At 27.8% G+C, this 22,960-nt stretch overlaps 2 protein-coding genes across 5 annotated transcripts in view; one reads left to right on the top strand and one right to left on the bottom strand.

The window, feature by feature from the left end:
• Positions 1–116: 116 nt before the first annotated feature.
• On the top strand, positions 117–22,433 carry LOC126897439 (Bardet-Biedl syndrome 5 protein). Of its 3 annotated transcripts, XM_050671023.1 has the most exons (9): positions 118–454; positions 795–1,009; positions 7,186–7,337; positions 7,425–7,474; positions 7,569–7,696; positions 18,294–18,429; positions 18,546–18,647; positions 21,571–21,762; positions 22,132–22,433. In XM_050671023.1, exons 3-9 carry the CDS (start codon positions 7,199–7,201, stop codon positions 22,375–22,377), a joined length of 993 nt encoding a protein of 330 aa, XP_050526980.1. In that variant the 5' UTR covers positions 118–454; positions 795–1,009; positions 7,186–7,198; the 3' UTR covers positions 22,378–22,433. The 3 variants fall into 3 exon arrangements, with proteins under 3 accessions (XP_050526978.1, XP_050526980.1, XP_050526979.1); XM_050671021.1 differs by lacking the exon at positions 795–1,009 and having other exon boundaries at positions 117–454; XM_050671022.1 differs by lacking the exons at positions 118–454; positions 795–1,009 and adding an exon at positions 4,708–5,327.
• LOC126897432 (uncharacterized) overlaps positions 10,370–22,960 on the bottom strand; it is a 30,411-nt gene continuing 17,820 nt past the window's right edge. The window contains exons 4-6 of one of the 2 annotated variants that reach the window (XM_050671011.1): positions 15,012–15,112; positions 14,897–14,946; positions 10,370–13,253 (exon numbers count right to left, since the gene is read on the bottom strand). In XM_050671011.1, the coding sequence (XP_050526968.1) occupies positions 10,772–13,253; positions 14,897–14,946; positions 15,012–15,017 (2,538 nt within the window). In that variant the 5' untranslated portion in view covers positions 15,018–15,112 and the 3' untranslated portion in view covers positions 10,370–10,771. Of the gene's footprint in view, positions 13,254–14,891; positions 14,947–15,011; positions 15,113–22,960 lie in introns of both variants that reach the window. The other variant, XM_050671010.1, reaches the window with a different exon arrangement.

Genomic DNA, 22,960 nt, shown 5'->3' with positions numbered 1-22,960 from the left:
TGTTAAATTAGCGTTTGTTATCGGTTGATTAACTGCATGTTTGATTTTTGTTGGGTGAATTATAGTAAAAATTATTTAAACGGCTTTTCTGATAGACCTAGACATACAGAAAAATTATTAAGGCCGTTGTCTGTATATTTAAAGTTCAGTGTTTTAACTCAATAGTTACTGGTTAGTAATATGATTCATTCATATAACGTCACTTAGCAACTGATTATGTACATAATACTAAGTAATAATTCCTAGTACCAATAATATTAAAAATACCACAGATCTATCAACATTAAGTACAATTAATATAAATTTTCATAACCGATATGTAATTATTAATAGTGCATTATATACTTTGTTTGCTCGTAAAAACATTTATTTAAAAATAAAAAATTAGTTTCTCTCCCATGGATTTATTAGAAACATGGGAAGATCAAGAAATTCAATTTGATTTGAGTATAAGGTAATCACAGTTTTATTTTCTTTGTAATATTAGTTGACCCTGTTATATATTAATGTAACATTAAACTTCAATAAATTTTTTCTACGAGCTTGCAATTTACTTTTAATTCATTATATTTTATATTTTTGAGGGATTTATAATTAAAAGAATATAGTTCTATAATAGGCGTAACATAAATTTTAATGAATAATGCTTCAACAATCTTATTTTCTACAGTAATAACTTAAATATTAAAGACAGAATTATTCAGGAATTGCTTTACAAGGTTCAATTTTTTGATGATGACAACTTTTAACTTTTAGTTAACACATCGACTGATAAAATATGTATTTCGTTTTAGACTTACTTGTGTAGTATTAGTAACATCTGGAATCAGTTAATTTCAAAAAACTTCAATTTAAAATCTTTTTATTTCTTCATGAGAAATTTAAAAATGTTACTGCGGAGTGACATTCATTAATATAAATGTTGTCATCTGATGATGCTCAACATCGTATGAAATAATTTTTGATTTGCAAAGGACGTGTTGCTTCAGGTCAATTGGCAATGGATAATGTAAGAGTGTACGTAACTTATTGTCAAAACTAGACAATATGGACAGTGTTTCATTTAATTATATTTTTTGTGATAACTTTCTTTTTTCTATAGTTCGTGCTATCTATTGAACTTACTCAATCTAAATAAGATAAAAAGCAAATGAATGTTGAATTTTTTTCCAACTCAAAAAAAAAAAAAATTCAAAAACAACCATGACGAGTGGAATTTGAATCTCCCTACTCCAAGCGTGACAGATTTTAGTGTTACCGATGCGGCAACTGTACATCGCGTTTGGAAATAAATAAAAAGCACAAATTAAGCTAGTTTAAATATTCAAAGTCAATTTTCTCGGCTTGATTTTCTTCGTTATTGTAAAATTGAAATTAAAAAAAAAAGTCAATGTCATATTGATTTTTTGGAGAGGTGGGACTTGTAGTCCCCCAAGATTTTTTCTGGAAAACGTACAAAATTCAAAAAAAATTAAATTTATTTTTAACAATATTTTTCAAAAAGTTATAGATGTTCAAAATCAAAATAAATATTTTTGAATAAAAATTTAGTGGGGATTGGTCCTCACTAATTATAATATGATAACCCAACCTGAAGGGATAAAAAAAAGATTTAACTACGTATTATTGTAGAGTTTTTTGAACCTAATATTTTTTTTTTTTAGAAAAATTAAAAATTCTCAATTATGTGTGAGAAAATGAGTGTCTTACCAAATATCATTCTATATTTTTGTAACACGTAATTACAGATTTCCACTATGCCATTAAAATAAAATAAACCATGTTTTATCTGATTGTATTGATGAATAAAATAGAGAAAGGCTAATAATATCTAATCTCTACTATATTTTTAATAATTAAATATGAAATAATAAGTGTTGTATTCATTTTTTCTAAATTTCTTAGATTATTATAAACTGGATACTAGCAAAGAATGGACTTAAATCGTGTCTATGTATTTAAAGTTATTTAAAAACTTGCTCACAAGGGGGGATTCAAAACAATAACTTTTTCGCAAAAAATTAACATTTTCAACTTAATTTTTGAAAATGTTTAGGAAATACTGACAATTTTATATATATCTTAAATTAATGATTATGTAATATACTTAAATTAAAAAGAAAATTTGACCTATGGGGTTGTCTACACACCCAGAGAAAAACCTCGATCTATATAATAAATTCATTGTTCAATTTGATAAATACAGGGTGATTTTTTTATCATAACCCACTCAATTACTTGCAGAATAATAATAATTTAAACATTTTTTTTTTTTATTATCTTTAGTTACACATTATTCTTGAATTTTTAACTATGTAATACTTTTTAAGTTCATCCCTTATGCCTTGGAGGGGGGTCAACTTTGTTTTTTTAAATGGTAACACATATTTTTAATTTAATAAAATGTTTGAGTTTTTAATTTAATAGTAAATGGCATTTGAATTTTTAATATAACTTTATTAGCTTATTAGATATAAACATTTAAAGTTTCAAAATGTTGAGTTAATATACATGTATAATACACATGGGATTGTAAATACAGGTAGCTAATTGGATTTTTATGACATTGCTGTCTCAGTCACGGATTGTTTATTATCAATAGATATACTTTCTGTTATTCTGAAGTTCCTTGTAGTCCAGTGCATTTATTTATAGTAACAAACAGTTTTTATTGCAAAATATTGTACCAAGCCCTTTAAATTTTTATACACGTAAAAATAAAGCAAAATATAACTTTTTTATTATTTTTATAATTTCTCCGTATAAATTACAATATTAAATTATTGAATATCAATTTCATAGTAAATTTAATAATTATAATTAGTATTTATTCATATATTATATTTAAAAATCAAAGAACTACTAATAAAGATATAATTAAAGAAATAATTTATGTTGTTTTTGTAATCAATCATTCACCAATTTTTTAGAATTAAACATTATCTACAGATTTGTATTGAAGCGTTTCTTATGATAGTAATTTTAATCACTGTCAGATATCATCTATACCTCGTCCACACTGTGACTCGACCCCACTGTGCTACCGTTTAATTTTTATCTAATTTAAATTCACTAACCCAACCCAACCTGAATTTAACTATAAATTTTTACAATTATAATCAAATTTTATAGTACGCTAAATTGAGTAGATTTTTTTTTAAACTTCTTTTAGTTTATTTAGTTAAAATAAATTATTAAAATGATGTATTTTTAAATAACAAAAGTTATTTAGAAATGATTCTTATGATTTCTATTACTTATATTATTATACTATTATATTATTAATATTAGCAAAAAAAAAAATTTTTACTGATTAATTTACGGTAAATAGTAATTAAAAAATTTCCTGATTTCATATTTATCTTAGCAATACCATTTTTTTTATTCTCATAAAATTTTCTATTTAATGATGTCAATTTAGTCATGATAACAAAATCGATTTTTTTTTATTATAAACTCTTAATAAATTAACTTTAAAGGACTAAATAAATAGGTTTTTTTATACTTAAATACTCATTTTTTAATAATTAAAATTAATTAATTACTAATCAGGATATAATTAAATAAATAAGAGCTAATATTGCTTTTCTAATCATGCATAAATTTCTTATAATTAAACACTATCTACAGATTTGTATCGAAGCATTTCTTATGACAGTGATTAAAATCACGGTCAGATATCATCTTTACTTGTCCCAACTATCTCACGTTCATATTGTGCCGTGACCTAAATGTGCTATCGTTTTTTATTTAAAACTTACTTTTAATATTTTATTATTAAAATGCTTAAGAATAATAAGGCCCCAGGAGAAGACTCGATCATGGCTGAACTCCTGAAGAACGGTGGACAAAAACTAACGCAGGAAATATGGGACCTATTAAAAGAAGTATGGAAAACTGAAAGGATTCCACCGGAATGGAACCTATCGATAATATGCCCCATATATAAAAAAGGGGACCCCATGGATGTAAAGAATTATAGGGGAATATCCTTACTTAATACCATATACAAGATTCTATCGAACACTCTACTAAACCGATTAAGACCATACGCCAATAACATCATAGGAGATTATCAGAGTGGATTCATGTCAGGCAGATCAACAATAGACCATATTTTCACGCTTAAACAAGTAATAGAAAAATACTATGAGTTCAACAGACCTTTACATTTAATCTTTATAGATTTTAAACAAGCATATGACTCCGTACAAAGAGTAGAAATATGGAAATGCTTAAAGCTGTTAGGAGTCCCATCAAAACTAATATCGATGATCAGAGTGAGTACGGAAGGTTCAAGATGCGTAGTCAAATTTGGTCACGAGAAATCAGAAGAATTCCAAACAACAACAGGATTAAAACAAGGTGATGCACTATCACCAATACTATTTAACATAGTACTAGAGATGGCAGTAAGGGAAGTACAAGAAGAATATCAAGGAATTAACTGCGGCCGAAACCTTCCAGTACTAGCATATGCCGACAACGTGGTAATATTAGGCAAAAGTGAGCAGGATATTCAAAAAGCAACGGAATTACTGATACGAAGTGCTAAAAAACGGGGACTTAACATTAACGAGACTAAAACAAAATACATGCGAATAGGTAGGAACAAAGGTCAGATGCGAAATGCAACTGGATTACAAGTCGGAGGATATATGTTTGAAGAGGTAGATAATTTTAAATATTTAGGCACTAATTTNATTTTAAATATTTAGGCACTTATTTAAGTAGCACAAACGACAACCACGAAGAAATAAAAAAACGCATGACATCTGGAAACAAATGTTTTTACGCCCTTTCGGGGTTGCTGGGGTCGAAGCTACTGTCGAAAAAATCAAAAGAACGACTTTACATGGTACTAGCTAGACCAGTGATAATGTATGCATGTGAGACATGGCCCACGACCCAAGGAGATGAGAATAGACTAGCTATCATGGAGACGAAATTCCTTAGGAGAATTTATGGACCAAAAAGAAACGAAGACCAAACATATGAAATTAGGACTAACAGAGAACTGCAGGAATTATTCGGAAAACCAGACATAATAGCGGAAATACGCCACAAGAGACTGAGTTGGCTTGGACATGTACTAAGGGCTAAGTCAATAGCAAATGCGGTATTAAGATGGATTCCTCAAGGAAGGAGGCCAATTGGAAGACCGAAACAGAGATGGATGGACAAAAATAAAAAAGAACTAAATAAACTTGGGATAGACAATATTACTGAAGCGACTATGAATAGAGACAGATGGAAGGAGATTTGTTTTGCAGCAATGGGCCTTAATGGCCTTTAAAGCTGGAAGAAGAAGAAGAAGAAATAAATAGGTAAAGGTGATATTTTGTACTGATTATTTTTAACATATTAAAAATCAAAATCAGTAATAATTTTAAAATATTTTTTTTTGTTTTTAATTATTTTTTTATACTTAAATACTCATTTTTTAATAATTAAAATTAATTAATTACTAATCAGGATATAATTAAATAAATAAGAGCTAATATTGCTTTTCTAATCATGCATAAATTTCTTATAATTAAACACTATCTACAGATTTGTATCGAAGCGTTTCTTATGACAGTGATTAAAATCACGGTCAGATATCATCTTTACTTGTCCCAACTATCTCACGTTCATATTGTGCCGTGACCTAAATGTGCTATCGTTTTTTATTTAAAACTTACTTTTATTATTTTTGAAGTTTCTAGGAAATATTTACATCGTTAAAATATCTTTGAAAAACATTTTTTATAGTAGTTTTTGTAATTTGGTGTTTTAATTTTTCAAAATACAGAAAAAAATATTACAAAATTACTAAAATATTACTTTTTAACAAAATTTCGATTTTTGAAGTGAATTTTCTTTATAGAGGGTCCGAATAAAAAACGGATTATATTGCATAATCCTTGTATAATAATATTATACAAAGCAGCCATTGTATTGTTATACACAAAAAATCTATTAATAATCTTTAGACTTAGATGTTTATTAAAGTTACGTACCACTGAACATTTACAGTTTTATTTTATTTGATACACTAATCTACTATATTACTCAATTTTAGTCTGTTTTTAAGTATAACAAATTTGTATTTTTCATCTTTTATTCGCAATACATTTTTTTTTTTTTTTTGTTTGTTCTTTGATTCTGTTTTTAAATCAATACTTTCTTTTAATTCTTAATATTGAAAACCCAAGTTTTTTGACAACTGAATGGTTTCAAATGTTCGTAGTTATTAGTCATTGTGATTTTTGGGATAAATTTCATCATCATCACAAGTTTCAAAATGGAAATAACCACAATAATGATCCAAAAACTTCAACAACTCAATCAGGAACAACAATAGATACAATTTTCACACGATAAATTAATAATATCCAATCGAAAACTTACATCACTTATTTCAGTTACCATAAGCCTATTATATCTTTGTTACATAAAAAAATAAAATAATAATTATAAATAAAATTAATTTCAATTGAAAATAATTTTTTTTATTTTATCCCAATTCAAACCTAATACTTTATCAGTTGAATGACTCTGAAAGAAGTTTCACTTCATCCGCGCTTACTCGTAACACGCACAGTTTCACTTAAAAAAAAAAAAAAAAAAATTGTATTTATCTAAATATAGCATAAAGAATAAACCCTGTAAATTTAAGAAAAAAATGATTTTGTCGTGCAATCACTTTTAGATGATTTGACCCCAAGTTTAATATACAAAGGTGGTAAGATCATTCTATTTTTATTAACAAGATTAAATTTGACATAAAGTTATTTAAAATCATGTTCATGAAAAATCAAGAAAACATTTTCTCTTATAATAAACATTCAATGTTATTTTAGCCAGCATTTTTTATCAATTGTGTAGTAAATTAGGCACCTTATTATAAATATGTATTTGTTAATAATAATATTATTTTTGACTGCATAATTTATACATATATTATATGTATAAATTATGCAGTCAAAAATTTTCACAAACAATTGTATTATATAATCATGAAATGAAGTAAGCATAATTGTTGTTTTTAAGAGTTATTTTTGTTATGCTATATTTAAGTGTATATTAGTATATTTCCATAATAAAACGACAAAATTATTTCAAATAAATTGACCCGCTTGTTCTTGAATTAAGTATTTTATATTAATAAATTTAAAACTATTTAATAAAAAATATATTTAGAAAAGCTTTGAAAATGAGAAATGGTGAAAAAATAATCGATCGTTTGGAATTTATAGAAGATACCAAAGGCAACAGTGGTGACAAGGGAGTATTGATCATCACTAACTTGAGAGCTATTTGGCACTCAATGACTATAGCTAGAATAAGCCTGTGTAAGTTGATGATTCCACTAATTATTAAATGATGATTTGACTAATTATTATTTCAATCTTTTTTTAACAATTGTTTGGCAAGTACAGCAATTGGCTATAACTGTATACAAAATATCTCAACAAGAATAGTCAACTCTGTAAGTATATTAAATTTAATAGTTTAGTAAATTAATATAAATCATACCGGAAATTTATTTATTCGACTATATTAATAAATATTTAATATTACAGAGATTAAGAGGTACAACTGAAGCTGTTTATATACAATCGAAATATAACGGACTCAGATATGAGTTTGTCTTCACTAATCTAATACCGGGAAATACGAGACATTTTACTTCTTTCATTGGAATATACAAGTACGTTTTTGTTTTGATTTAATTTAAAAAAAACAACTAGGGATCATTTAATTTATTACTCATTAAGGTCATTAAGTAGTGTAACGCAATATGGCTTGTTAGCTGTTTTGTCTTATGTCCAAAACTTGAAATAAACTATTGTTGTCTTACTGACATTGAAATGGAAAATTGTTAAATTATGTACACATAACGAATTAAACAATATAAGAAAACATTATTGCATTATACATTTCTAATGAGTATTATTGAGTTAAGTACTTGTAATTTTTTCATGAAGCAATAGAATTCAATATTACTTATCTAAGAAAAGAATAGGATAAATTTAGATGGATATAAATAGAAGAATTGTTTTGTTTTATATTTAAATACTGCAACTGCCTGATCGTCTACTGTTTCATTAGAATTTTCAGTTAAAAATTTAGTGTATGAACGGTTATCATAATTTTGCTTAAAACCCTTACCATTTTTGCATATAGGAGTCAAATGACTTTTTGAATTGCATATGATGCAGCTGTAATCCTTGTATCGACAGGTTCTTTGTAAATGATTTGAGCGGCCACATACTCTACACTTTGGTTTATCCGATGGTTGATGGTTGACCTGTTTATTTTGGTGAAGTTGCTTTTGATAGTTGAGTTCCTATTCAGGCTGTTTCCAAGTATTTTTTTTTCTCGTGGTGGCTTCCTTAGTAGTCGCTATGTCTTCTATTAGCCGGTCTTGTATTATTCCTACAACGAATATATCTCGTATGACAGTGGTTAATTCTGACGAGAATTTGCATTTTGATCAAAGATTTTTGACACGAGCACCCTATTCTGCCACCGTTTCATCAGTACTTTATTTTGCCAGGTAAAATGTATGCCTAGCCGCGAAGTATAATTTAACCGGCTTGTAGTATTGATTTAGAAGCTTTAACAATGTGCTGTATGTTTGAGTGTTTGGTGTGCTAGGTACACATAAGCTAAATAAAATTTTATGAATTTCTTCATTGACAGACAATAGCAATATTGCTTTCTTTTGTACTTCATTTTCGATTCCATTCGCCAAAAAGAAATTTGTCAATTTTGACTCGTAAAATGGTAATATTCTTTCACGATTAAAATGTACAAAAAGTACCAATAATGTTAATCATATGTGTGCCAGTGATCGCATTCGCGAGTAGTGGACAATCCCCACTACTAATTTATATAATATTTATCGATACGTAAGAGGCATTATTTGTATTACACATCCACGAAGGAGAAGTAGAAATATTTTAGTATATGATTTATATACTAATGATCTGTAATAATTTCTATATTTTATGCTTACTTATAGAAACAGTCATAATAAACAATAATATTGTAAGAATGATGCAATGACGATTTTTAGGGGTACAAAGTATTAAAAAAAGGCACAGCAAACCTTACTACGGTTTGTTCTTATCATGCACTAGACAATGTTACGTGAAAATTGTACGTATTAAAATTGTGAACTAAATCGAATTGTGTCATTTTTATTTATGAATCATTAATTAATATTATCACTTGAGTTATTATAAGAACAAAAAAAAATTATCAGATAAAATTTTTATTATGTGCAATATTTATGTTATTTTATGACCCTCGAAGTAACTATCAATTTTATCCTACTTACCTTTGCCTTTATTTTATTAAGTTTTAAGTTACGATAGAAACATTTTGCGAAGTAATTTATGAGAGAAGATTAAAAAATTGAGTAGACATTTTAATTACCAAATATTCAATATTTTACTCGTAAGACAACTATAATTTTATAACATTTTTTTATTTATTATTTTACCATCTTAATTTATAATTAATCTAACAATTTATCCATATCTTAAACAGTTATTTCCCTTATGTTACATTTGTTTCTTTCTTTCTATTGATTAATTACAATCGTAATTACTAGTTTTTTGTGTAATGATCATTATACAAATAAATATTGTTTAAAAAACTGAAAAACACGCTATTATATTAAAGGTTATCGAACAAAAAAATTAAATTAATTTTTTAAATAAGCTTAAAAAAATAATAAACGAAAAATACTAGTATTATTGTGAAAAAAATCATTGGGCGCTCAATGTACGAAAAGTATGCACAAAACCCCCACGCTTTTTTCACAATAATACAAGTATTTTTCGTTCATTATTGTTTTAAGCGAATTTTAAAAATTATTTTTAACATTTTAGTTCGATATGCATTAAAAGCGTGTTTTTCAGTTTTTTTTAACTATATTTATTTTTCACTTTTTAGTTTCTTATGACATCGTTGTAACAGTCACGAAGTGTTTATTGTCAATTATGACTATCAATAGATAAAATTTCTGTATTGTCAGTTAGTGTATTTATAAACTCACAACTATGTCTTGCTACTATTGATAATAATGGCTATACACCTGAGAATATCGTTATAAATACCAATTAGCTACCTGTATTTGTATTCCCTTATAAATTATACAGAGTGTTCAGTAAGTCAGGAAACGGGTTTCTATTGTTCTCATTGTTTCCTGACCCGTTTCCTGACTTACTGAACACCCTGTATGTTATTAACTAAAAAAAATTTGAATCTTTAAATGTTTAGATCTAATAATAAACAATAAAAATTTGTTTATGTATATATATATATATATATATATATATATAATATTGATGAACGCACGCATATATGGGTACAAAAACCAAAAATAAAATTATACAGGAATAGTGTTACGGCGTGTGGTGAACGGGGTGGGGTGAATGCGTTATGACAGTCTAGTCTCAAGGCCATAGGCGACGGGATACGCGAGAATAATAACACGTGACACGTAGAGAGTTACAAACATACATACAAATATACATACGTACAGGTAAAACTAGTATGAGCGTGTTAAAAATTTGTCAGTTTATACTGACATAAAAGAAAAAATATATTTTGGTTATACTTTCAAAAAAAGATTTTTATAAGCAAGTAAACTATCGATAATTCTATCAATAAAATTAATCAATACACATTAAAGATCAAGTTAATTTATTTTAAAACTAATGTAAAGATCCAACTTAATAATTATAGTAAAAGACGATATTTCAATAGAACATTAATTAGGACAGCCATTATTAGTAGCATAGTTAATTATATTAGTATAACTATTTTGAGTTGCTTCATAAATGGTACCGCTACTCCATGGACAATTATTTTCATGAGCATATTTTAAGCAACGAAATTGACCATTTGCAGCAGCAAGTCTTGTTGTGCCTTCGTCCCACGGACACTGATTTTCATGAACATATATTAAGCAGTCTAAATGGCCATTTGCAGTAGCTCCACTCTTGGTTCCTTTATCCCATTTGCATCCATTTTCATGTGCAAATATCAAACAGAAAATATAATTACTCGCAGCGGCTTCCCTTGTTGTACCTTCGTCCCATGGACACCCATTTTCATAGGCATATTTTAGACAGTCTAAATGTCCATTTGCTGCCGCCCCTCTCATGGTACCTTCAACCCATTCACATCCATGTTCACGGGCATATTTTAGGCAATCGAATTTACCATGCAAAGCTGCTACAGCTATTGTATCTTCGTCCCAATTATATCCCTCTTCATGCGCATATTTCAAGCAGTCTAAACAGCCACTCGCTGCAGCGGCTTTAGTTGTTCCTTCATCCCAAATACATCCATTTTGATGGGCATACTTCAAACATTCAAAACAACCACTGGCTGCAGCAGCTCTAGTTGTACCCTCATTCCAAGTACATCCGTTTTGATGGGCATATTCTAAACATTCAAAACAACCACTGGCTGCAGCAACTAGAGTTGTGCCTTCATCCCATTTGCAACCTTTTTTATGTACATATATTAAACAGTTAATATAACCTCTTGCTGCAGCAGCTAGAGTTGTGCCTTCATCCCATTTGCAACCATTTTTATGTAAATATTCTAAACAATCAATACAACCACTTTCTGCAGCAGTTTTAGTTAAGCCTTCACCTAATATACATCCATTTTCATGAACAAATTTTAAAATTTCTAAATGACCCTTAACAATAGCACTTTTTACGACTGCCAATTGATTCCACTTACAGCCATTTTCATAAGCATATTTTAGACATTCTAAACTACCATAATTTGCAGCTGCTTCTGTTGTGCGTTCATTCCATGGACATCCATTTTCATGTGCATATTGTAAAATTTTTAAATTACCCCTCTTGGCAGCTGCTGTAGTTGTATGTTCATCCCACGGGCATTCATTATCATGTAAATATTTTAAAATTTTAAAATTCCCTTTTGTGGCAGCTGCAACAGTCGTACGTTCATTCCAAGGACATCCATTTTCATGTGCATATATTAAGAATTTTAAATTACCAAAATAAACAGCTATTTTTGTTGTACTTTCACTCCATGGACATCCATTTTCATGTAAATATTTAATAATATTTAGATAACCTTTTATAGCTGCCATATAAGTTGCATTTTTATTCCATGGGCATCCATTTTCATAAGCATACTTTAAAATTTTTAAATTACCTCCTTTGGCAGCTATTGCAGTCGTACGTTCATCCCATTTACAGCCATTTTCATGAGCATATTTTAAGCATTTAAAATTACCATAATTTGCAGCTGCTACTGTTAAGCTTTCATCCCATGGACATCCATTTTTATGTGCATACTTTAAAATTTTTATATTTCCACTTTTGACAGCCGCAGTAGTCGTACGTTCATCCCATTTACAGCCATTTTCATGAGCATATTTTAAAAATTTTAAATTACCTTTATAAGCAGCAATTTTTGTTGTATTTTCATCCCAAGGACATCCATTTTCATGTAAATATTTTAAAATTTCTATGTATCCTGTTTTCGCAGCCATATAAGTGGTAAGAATATTCAACTTATATCCATTTTTATGTACATACTTTAATATTTCTAGATCATTATTTAAAATTGCCCTTTTTACGATATCTAATTGATTCCATCGACAGCCATTTTCATAAGCATATTTTAAGCACTCTAAATTACCAATATTTGCAGCTGCTTCTGTTGTACTTTCATTCCACGGACATCCATTTTCATGTAAATATTTTAAAATGTTTATATATCCTGTTCTGACTGCCATATTAATTGTGTATATATTCAAGTCGTATCCATTTTCATGAACATATTTTAATATTTCTACATTACCCTTTAAAATGGCATTTTTTATGATATCGAATTGATTCCACTTACAACCATTTTCATAAGCATATTTTAGGCATTCTAAACTACCACGATTTGCAGCTGCTTCTGTTGTACTTTCATTCCACGGGCATTTATTTTCATGAGCATATGTTAAACATTCTAAATACCCATTAGCAGCAGCAGCCTTTGTTGTATCTCCGTTCCATTCACATCCATTTTCGTGAGCGTATTTTAAACATTCTAAATACCCATTAGCAGCAGCTGCAACAGTCGTATCTTTATCCCATTCACATCCATTTTCATGAGCATATTTTAAATATTCCAAATTTCCATTTTCGGCAGCCTTTTTCGTCGTACCTTTTTCAAATTGGAATATTTTTTTTTTACCCGAATATTTTATTGCTAGATAAGTACAATTATTAATTAATTTTTTCTGTATTTTATTTTATCAAATTATGTTAAAAATAATATCTAATATATTATTTTTCAAGTTATTGTAAAATTAATTTATTTTTGTCATATTTTTGGATAAATTCTACTTTTTTTTGTATGGGTATTCAAAATATTTTATAAATTTTCGAAAATAAGAAAAAGTTGATGTATTTTTAAAATTAAATAGTCCAAAAACTATATTCAATGTGATATGATATGTAGTCTGTGTCTTGCCTAGTCGAGTGGCTTATGTTAATAGAAATATTTATTCATAATATAGACGTATATTAGATGCATCCATTTGAGTACAAAAAAATAAAACAATTCGATTGGGCATAAGAAAAGTTACAAAAAAATAAACTATTATTTGTTAGATAATCCTCTTTAAAAATGTTTAACAATAATTAAATTAGTTTTATTAAACTGAGATTTTTTTAAAACTGAAAAAATACGAGCCAATTACTAAAAATAAACCCACACAATCTTTGGACTTCTTAGACAACGAATCCATAACTAGTGAATCAGTCATCTCAATGTTATCCACCTCTTCGTGGACAACTCAATTCAGCTGCTAAACTGTAAATAAATTTACCGGAATTCCACCTATATTTTTACAGGTATAATTAGCTTACTCATTGCGCGCACTCGCCAAACAAGTAGGAAATTACAGGAGTAGAACAAGTCATCACTAAAACATCAATCCATATCAATACAAATTCCAGTCAATTGTCCCGATGAATGCACTTTCAGAACAATTTAAATATTCATGTTTAACAATGAAGAAAAAGAAACGTATCACATTTTTGCCCTACATGCATCACGTGTATGTATCCTCCACCTTGCTACATACCAACTGTATGTATTAAATAAAATGCAATAATTCAATAAGAACTTATCATAAAGTTTTTATTGATCAATGAAATTTATTTATAAGAAAAGAGCTAAAAAATGACCAATTTAAAATAGCTTATAAAAAATCCACGGAATTATTTAAAAAAAAAATGTATTAATGTATATATCTAAGATATTTATAACAAAAACTGTTTTAGCTCAACGATTTATAAAAAAAATATGGTAGAGTTTAATAATATCGTGATTTTTCTGGCGAATTTTCCACTTACAAAGAAAGTATTTATTTATAAAATTAAAAAAAAGATTTATAATTCCAAAATGTCTCAAATATATAAATAAAAATTTAAAAATTTCTATTTTAGTCAATAGTATAATTTTATTGTAATTTCCTTTTAGACATTCGTTGTCGAAGCTCTAACAAAATTAAAAAAAAAATAATAGTATTGGTTAAATAATTTATTTTTATCGCTTCAAGTTTAATCTGAATTTAGGAATTCAGATCAGATGAATTCTAATCTTAAATTTTCATTAATGGGAACTAATATTTTTGATTTGATGATATGACAGATTTAGAAATTCATTATTAATTTCGTTTTCATAATACTGTATGCAAAGTGTTGCCTCCGGTATTTCAATAATATGTTCATACGACTATAGTAAATCTTACAAAATTTTTCTTTGTATTACTTTAAAAAAGTAAATTAACTAAAATGATTAGATATCATATGTAATCATAATTAATGCAAAAAAGAACTTACCTTCATCATTTTTCAAACACGATTTTATTAACAAGACAGTTATTATTTGCCAATTCTAGAATAAAACAAAAAAATCTTTTAGATATTAATCAATTACTTCAGGTAAAATGTATTACTTACCTTCATTATTACTAAAAGTTAACACTTCTAAGTGTCAAATTTCAAATAACTAATGCCAATTTCTCAGTTACATTTGTGTATACATATATACAAACACCGACCTAATTCATTTTTTTATATTTATAAACTTGTATTAATTTAAAGTAATAACTTAAATTATAAAACAAATTATTGTTTTTAGTCAAACTATTTACACACAAGTTAAAAATAGTAGCCAAATTGGTATGAATACTTTTGATTTAATAAATGTTCATATTTATTACAAAAGCATACATGATATGTATATGATGAATATTCAAGGAAAATAAAAATTTTATTTTTACAACTAAAATTATATAAATGTACTAACAAGGTTTGACATCTTTAATAACTTTTGATCCAGCAAATATTTTGCGTTAGTTTTAGTTGTTAAAGATGTGGGCAAGAGGTATAGGTCTATTGTGTTACCTTCTACCAAATTATATTAATTGCGTTCCTTCACATAACTTTTCCGCAGAAATGTTTATCCCGTTGTTGAATACCTCAAACTATAAATAGGACTTTATACTATGCCGTACTTACATATATTCAAAAAGTCTTGTCTCTCTATCAAAATTATGTGCTGCTTATGGTTTTATGTTTTTGATATTTGTATTATCATGTAATGATTTTACCAAGTGTTAATATTTTGCAAGTTTTTTTTATCATTGTTTATAACAAAAATAAACAATTTAAAAACTTTTAAAGATAAATGTAAATGTAAAGTGACACCCTTATGCCAAACTTCCACCAAACACGATCTCCCACATTATCTGCGATCACATCTGCCGTCCTCATATAGCTTCAATAACATCTCTTCATGTCTTTTTTGGTCTTCCTATACATCACCTTCTTTCACCATTCATTTCCATAATTGTTCTTATAGCTTTCGATTCCCCTTTCCTCATAAATGTCCAAACCATCCTAGTATTTTTTCTCTCTTCTTATCCACAATTGACGTTACATCTATACTCCTGTTATATGTTTTCTAATATTTGAAAATTAGTAAAAAACGAGTATTTCCTTCTAAAATATTATTTAAAAAGAAAAAAAAAAATTTATTTTTCAAATAATTATTGATTTTAGTTATTAATATTGTAGACACACTACATTAACAGATAGATGACCTGAGTATTTAATTTTAATTGAAGTCAAACTATAATTTCAATTATGAAAAATTGTAATTAATATTACTAGTAAAATCAAGATTTGGCATTGATGCGCTTTGTATTAAATGACATCCCCGACTATATATTTTGTTTTGTCGTAATCGGTCGAAGGCATGGTGATGATTTTTGTGGCTCGTTGTTCGCGTGCTAATCGGTTGTTGTTGACAGCGGCGGGAGCTACCGACTCTATCTGTTGTGCAGTCCAGTCCCCCGGTAGTTCCCCTTCCGTTCACCGGATCCCAGAGTGGGAACCGCTAGGGAGGATTGGCAAAATAACCCACAAACAAAAACAAAACACAAAAGCAAGAACAAGAACAAGAACCTAAGGCACCGGCCTAAACTAGCGCCTCAGGTCTTCCTGTGCGTTCTCAGGTCTTCTTCGGGCGACGTGGCTGCCTCTGTCTCAGGCGTTCCGCTTCCTCCTTTAACAAGACGGATTCGGTGAACGCCTGGATGAGCCTCCACGCCTCCCGGCTTCACAACATCAGGTTCACAATGGACCCGACTCGGAACGTGAACCCTAGTCGAGACTAAAAAAAGTCCCGCTCCTGGGCCCATGCCTCGCACCGGAAGAGGTTGTGTAGAACTCTTCCCGGAAGCCTCTTCCGGGTGATCTGAACAGTGGTCGCACGTCGGCGCGGCTGCTTTACGAATACGGTGTAAGTACTCGTTAAAGCAGCTGGTTTAGGCCCGCGCCTTAAGTATTCGTGTTTATAAGTTTTATGTGTTGTGAGTAATTTTTGCCCCCTCTCAAAGTCCTGCCCCCACATCCACGTGGTGCAACTCGGGCAACGGATCCCACTTTTTGGGATCCGGCTAATGGGGGAGTCCACACCACGTTGTGAATCAGCTCTTGATTAACCATCAGCTCTTGGTGGTGTGATTTATAGACGGCATGGGCCGCCCTGAAGTAATACCTAACGGTAGTTCCACACTTATGCCGGGTGTAAAAAAAAAAAAAAAAAAAAGATGACCAATCCCACACGGATTTAACGGATCAGAAAATTGTTTAATTTTGATCAGGGTTTAAAACAGCTTTCATTACGCTATGAATATAATGTAGTTATTTGATTCATATTTTTACTACCAAAAAACGATCGAAATCGTAAAACAAACGTGTTTATTACAATGATTGATGAAAACTGTATAATAACGACAAACAACAATATATACCATCAAACGAAATAAAACAAAATATCAAACATAATTTAAAACAAAATAAACACAAAACTATGACGTTAATTGTAAGAAATAATCCAAAAATTCACATACGTCAGTATGATATTTTTAATATACATGTTATTTTATACACAAGTGTAATTTTGCCTCAAAGTATTGCAAATTAGTACATAAATATAATATCTTTGTCACTATTTATCCAAGTTTCCCCTTGCGTTTTATACGTTAAAAATTTCCAATATATGTATGTGAATATTCAAATATTTTTTTTTAAGAGTGTATTAATGTTTCGTTATTAAGTATAATAAATTTGGGGAAAATATCACTACAAGCATGCCAGTGTCTATTATTACAAAAATTATGTTAAGGAAATTCTAAAATGCGAGGATTGATGGGTTAATTCTTTTTAATGTAAAATAATTATATATAACTTTCAGATATCGTACAATGTAAAACGTAAACAATTATATTGTTTAATTATAGTAAAACAGAAAACATTATAAATCCATAAATTATTGACGATCATGACGTAAAAACAAAATAATTTTGATTAAAGTCTAAATTATAAAATAAGGTTTTCATTTTATTGAACAGCTATTTCGGTTTTTTATTTTAAGATCATTAATAGTGTCAAATACAAGTGCAACTTGAAAAAATTACCTAGGTGGTTATGTTTTGTCGAAATGCAAACAAATATTTGTTTGTTTACTAGTTTAGAAGCATTTCAAAAAAAAATTAATTCGAAAAAAAAAACATTTGGTCACTTCTTATATGGCGATAAATACTTTAGGGGTAAAAATTTGAGCGACATTTCATGTAAAACAAGGAATGCCCTTGTTTTATGTAAGAAAACCAATTTTGTATTGAATTTTAATGAAAGTAAAATGAAGTCAAAATTAAAAATATGTTTTAACAGAGCATACAATACAAGCAGATTGTATCGAGAGCTGAAATTGCGTGGTGCCATTTTGCAAAATGGTCGATTGAAATTATTAATGTTGGAAAAAATGTATACTACTGTAAACGGAGTATGGAATTTATCCAGCGAGCAGGTAAAATTTCCGATCATTCTATTTACTATTAAAAGTGGACCTTCATTAAATTTTGTTGAATTGTTATTACAATTTAGATATGAACACTAATTTAAAATTTTTTTTTTTATTTTTAGGGTAACCTTGGAGCGTTTTTAATGACTAATATACGATTAGTATGGTATGCAGAAAGCAACGAAACATTTAACATATCTCTACCATATATTCATATATATTCAGTAAGTTAATCTTAAATTATCTTATCTGTTGCATCAAAACACTTGATTAATGACCAATGGTGGGTGAAAGTGATAGATAAAATCAAAATTTTAAAAAAGATAGCACAGGGGGGTTTTGCCACAATATGGATATGCGATAGTTAGGAAAGTATAGATGATATCTGACAGTGATTATATAATTGTCATACGACACGCTTCGATACAAATCTGTAGATCGTGTTTTATTCTAAGAAATTGGTGCATAATCTAAAAGCAATATCAACTCTTATTTCCTTAATTATATCCTGATTAGTAGTACTTAGATTTAAAAGTATATTTATGAATAAATATTCATTATAGCAATTAAATAAAGAATGAAATTAATATTGTAATTTTTATGGAGAAATAATAAAAAATGATAAAGTAGTATATTTTGTTACTTCTATGACAAACATGTATAAAAATGAAAAAGTTTGATAAAATACTTAAAAAAATTTTTTTTTTTTACTTATGAATATACAGGGTGATTTTTTTATCATAACCCACTCAATTACTTACAGAATAATAATAATTTAAACATTTTTTTTTTTATTATCTTTAGTTACACATTATTCTTGAATTTTTAACTATGTAATACTTTTTAAGTTCATCCCTTATGCCTTGGAGGGGGGTCAACTTTGTTTTTTTAAATGGTAACACATATTTTTAATTTAATAAAATGTTTGAGTTTTTAATTTAATAGTAAATGGCATTTGAATTTTTAATATAACTTTATTAGCTTATTAGATATAAACATTTAAAGTTTCAAAATTTTGAGTTAATATACATGTATAATACACATGGGATTGTAAATACAGGTAGCTAATTGGATTTTTATGACATTGCTGTCTCAGTCACGGATTGTTTATTATCAATTATGATTATCAATAGATATACTTTCTGTATTGTCAGTTAGTGTATTTATAAACTCATAACAATGTGCCTTACTACAATTGATAATAACAATGCTGTGTACCTGCTAATATCGATGTTATAAAAAACCAATTAGCTACCTGTATTTGTAATCCCTTGTGTATTATACCTGTATATTAATTCAAAAATTTGAAACTTTAATTGATTATATCTAATAAACGAATTAAGTTATATTAAAAATTCAAATGCCATTTACTATTAAATTAAAAACTCAAACATTTTATTAAATTAAAAATATGTGTTACCATTTAAAAAAACAAAGTTGACCCCCTTCCAAGGCATGAGGGATGAACTTAAAAAGTATTACATAGTTAAAAATTCAAGAATAATGTGTAACTAAAAATAATGAAAAAAAAATATGTTTAAATTATTATTATTCTGTAAGTAATTGAGTGGGTTATGATAAAAAAATCACCCTGTATACATTGGTCTTCAATGATTTTTTATAGGAATCAAAAATATACTTTTCTTAATGAAATTTTAGCGCTGTTTTCAAATCTGCAATTAAACTTTTTCTATCACTTCTAATCTTTGATATTTTTATTAATTATAAAAAAATGAGTATTTATACATATAAATTAATTAAAAACAAAAAAAATATTGTTTTTAAATTATTACTGATTTTTATTTTTAATACATTAAAAATAATCAATTCAAAATATTATTTTTAACTTATTTTTTTGGTCATTAGAAGATGATTTATAATAAAAAGATGGATGAATATGTTACCATGACTTTTAGCAACTTACAAATTAGAAATTTACGTAATTAAGTACAACATTTTTTGAGAATTCAAAAAATGATATTGTTTAAATTAATATGCAGTCAGGAAATTTTATAATTCCCATTCACATTAAATTTACTGTATACTTAACAGAAAAACTTCTTAATATTTTCTTTCCATTTTTATCGTAATAGATCACTTAAATCGAAATCATAGTAATCATTCCTAAATAACTTTTGGTGTTTAAAAATTAAAATATTCTGAACTTAATTAATTTTAAAATTTAATTATAAAATTTGGCTATAGTAGTAAAAATCTATTGTTAAATTTAGGTGAAATTAAAAATAATTTTTTTAGAAATGTATTATATAGCAACATGTTAAAAAATTATTTGGAATATAATAGACTGGTAGTAGCACACACACATAGAGTTAGTCAAGTGAGAGCTGAGAAAATAAATGAGAGCCACAAAAAAAAAAAAAAATAAGAAATTTCTTCACATGAGGGAAGTATACAGTGATGCGTTAATTGAAGTAATTAAATCTAAATTAGATTAAAATCAAATGAATTAAAAATTTCATCTAACTCAAAAACCTTTGTAAGGTATTTTAAAATAAAACAATACAAAATCCTGAACACAAAATTAACATATTTTTTAATACCATTGGGTCAAATTTTTATTTCAAATTAAAGTATTTAACATAAACTTTAATTTAAAATATATTATATACATATATTTTATTTGAAAAATTCGTTGGAGTTACTTTTGTGTAATAAGATGATAAAGTTGGATATTTTTAACAAATTATGCGTGTTCAAGATCGTACAACGTTACAAAGTTATAAATCTATTCAAATATGGTATGAGTTAAAAGAACATCAATAAAAAAAATTTTATTATAACATTTTTTGACCTTCAAATTTTGCTATTAAAATACTGCAAAATGAAAATGAAATTGAATTACTATTTAATAGGAGTATAACTATGCTAGTACCACAGTGATAGTTTATTTGGATATGAAGTTATAGGCTATAGAACATAAAGTGTTCTTTCGTGTTTTTAATTATGAAAATTGCGCAATCTGATAAAAAAACTAATTATTTTTTTTGTCAATAACTTTAAAAAATCTGTAATAATAATTTCAAATATATCTGAACTATAGTCGTACACATTATATCATTTTACATGGAATGATCCTTTCTTAGATATTTGTAACATGTGTTAAAGAGTTATTGATACTATTTTTAGGTAAAAATTAGAGAATCGAAGTTCGGTGAAGTATTAGTAATTGAAACCACAAGTTACAGTGGAGGTTTTACTCTAGGATTTCGAATAGACCCCAGGGAACGTCTCCGAGAAGTAACAAAAGAATTGTCCTCGATTTATCGCATACACTGTCAAGCGCCGGAATTTGGAGTTCATTTCATTAATACCGAACAGGTATTTATATAATAACACACTTGTGGCTAATATTTAAAATTGATAAATACTTTAAAAAATTAACTCAAAAATTCACATATCACGTAATGGTATTTATTGTAAAACGATTGTAAATTACTGAGTTTTAATTTTATAAAAAACGCATCTATCTATTCAATGGCGGAATTTCATTATAATTATTTTTGCGAGTGGAGAGGAGTTCTAATGAATATAATTATATTATTTTCAATGTTTATCTTATCAAAATCCCTATTTCTATTTTTAACAAATGACTGTTTGTCCATAAAAAAATTATGATTACGCCATTCTTTAAAGATTTACTTGAATCTAAATTAAATTATACAGTTATAATCAATTTAATTTTATCAGATAGAAAACAACGAACCATCCCCAACGTTATTGCCATCTCCTGAAAAGTACGATGAATTTGAAGATGAAAATGTCATAGGCGTATCTAATTCCCTGGCCAAGTACAGCATCAGTAGATCCGATAAGGGCGATGGTACACCGAAATATGACTCCTCGTTGGGACTCGCTATTGAAACTTTACCGGATGGATTTACATTGTCAACACTTTGGGAAGTAATACCAACAACGAACCGTAGTATTGAATAACAATGGATTGTTTTCAGAAATATCTGATGATATCATTAAAATTTTTTTTTGTGTTATTGTGGTTCTGTCTTTTAGAAAAAAATTCCTTTATGTCATATACATTCTTAATTCTATGCACTTGACACACAAAAATTTCTTGTATATATATTACGTATAAATATCGAATTTAGTGCATTTCCTTGTTTATGGAATTAAAAAAATTATGGGGTTTTATATAAAAAAAAATAATTGCTTATAAAAACTGAAGCACTAATAAATAGGTCCTTAAAAATATGGAAAAAGGTTTTCACTTAATAATGCACCTAAAAGCGAAGTGTGATCAATGGTGTTTGGGGGTTATACGCGTGTATACGGCGTATTAAAATAAAACAAAGGGTTTAGAGAAGTACACGATTTAAACAACGATTTATCGTTTTTTCCTGTTCACGAAAAATGCCATTATCGTCTTCTAAATGTAGTAAACTGATGACTACACTAGATCCCAAACGTGGTTATATTGTACATTACCGAGCTCTAAAACAAGCTGTAAAACATGGCGCGGTAGTTATCAAATTGCATAAATGTATCAGATTTATGTTAGCTC

Source organism: Daktulosphaira vitifoliae, unplaced genomic scaffold (assembly GCF_025091365.1).
Source record: "Daktulosphaira vitifoliae isolate Bord-2020 unplaced genomic scaffold, ASM2509136v1 Scaffold_2, whole genome shotgun sequence".
NCBI classification, from domain to species: Eukaryota; Metazoa; Arthropoda; class Insecta; order Hemiptera; family Phylloxeridae; genus Daktulosphaira; species Daktulosphaira vitifoliae.
This window is presented reverse-complemented; position numbering and strand designations above follow the sequence as displayed.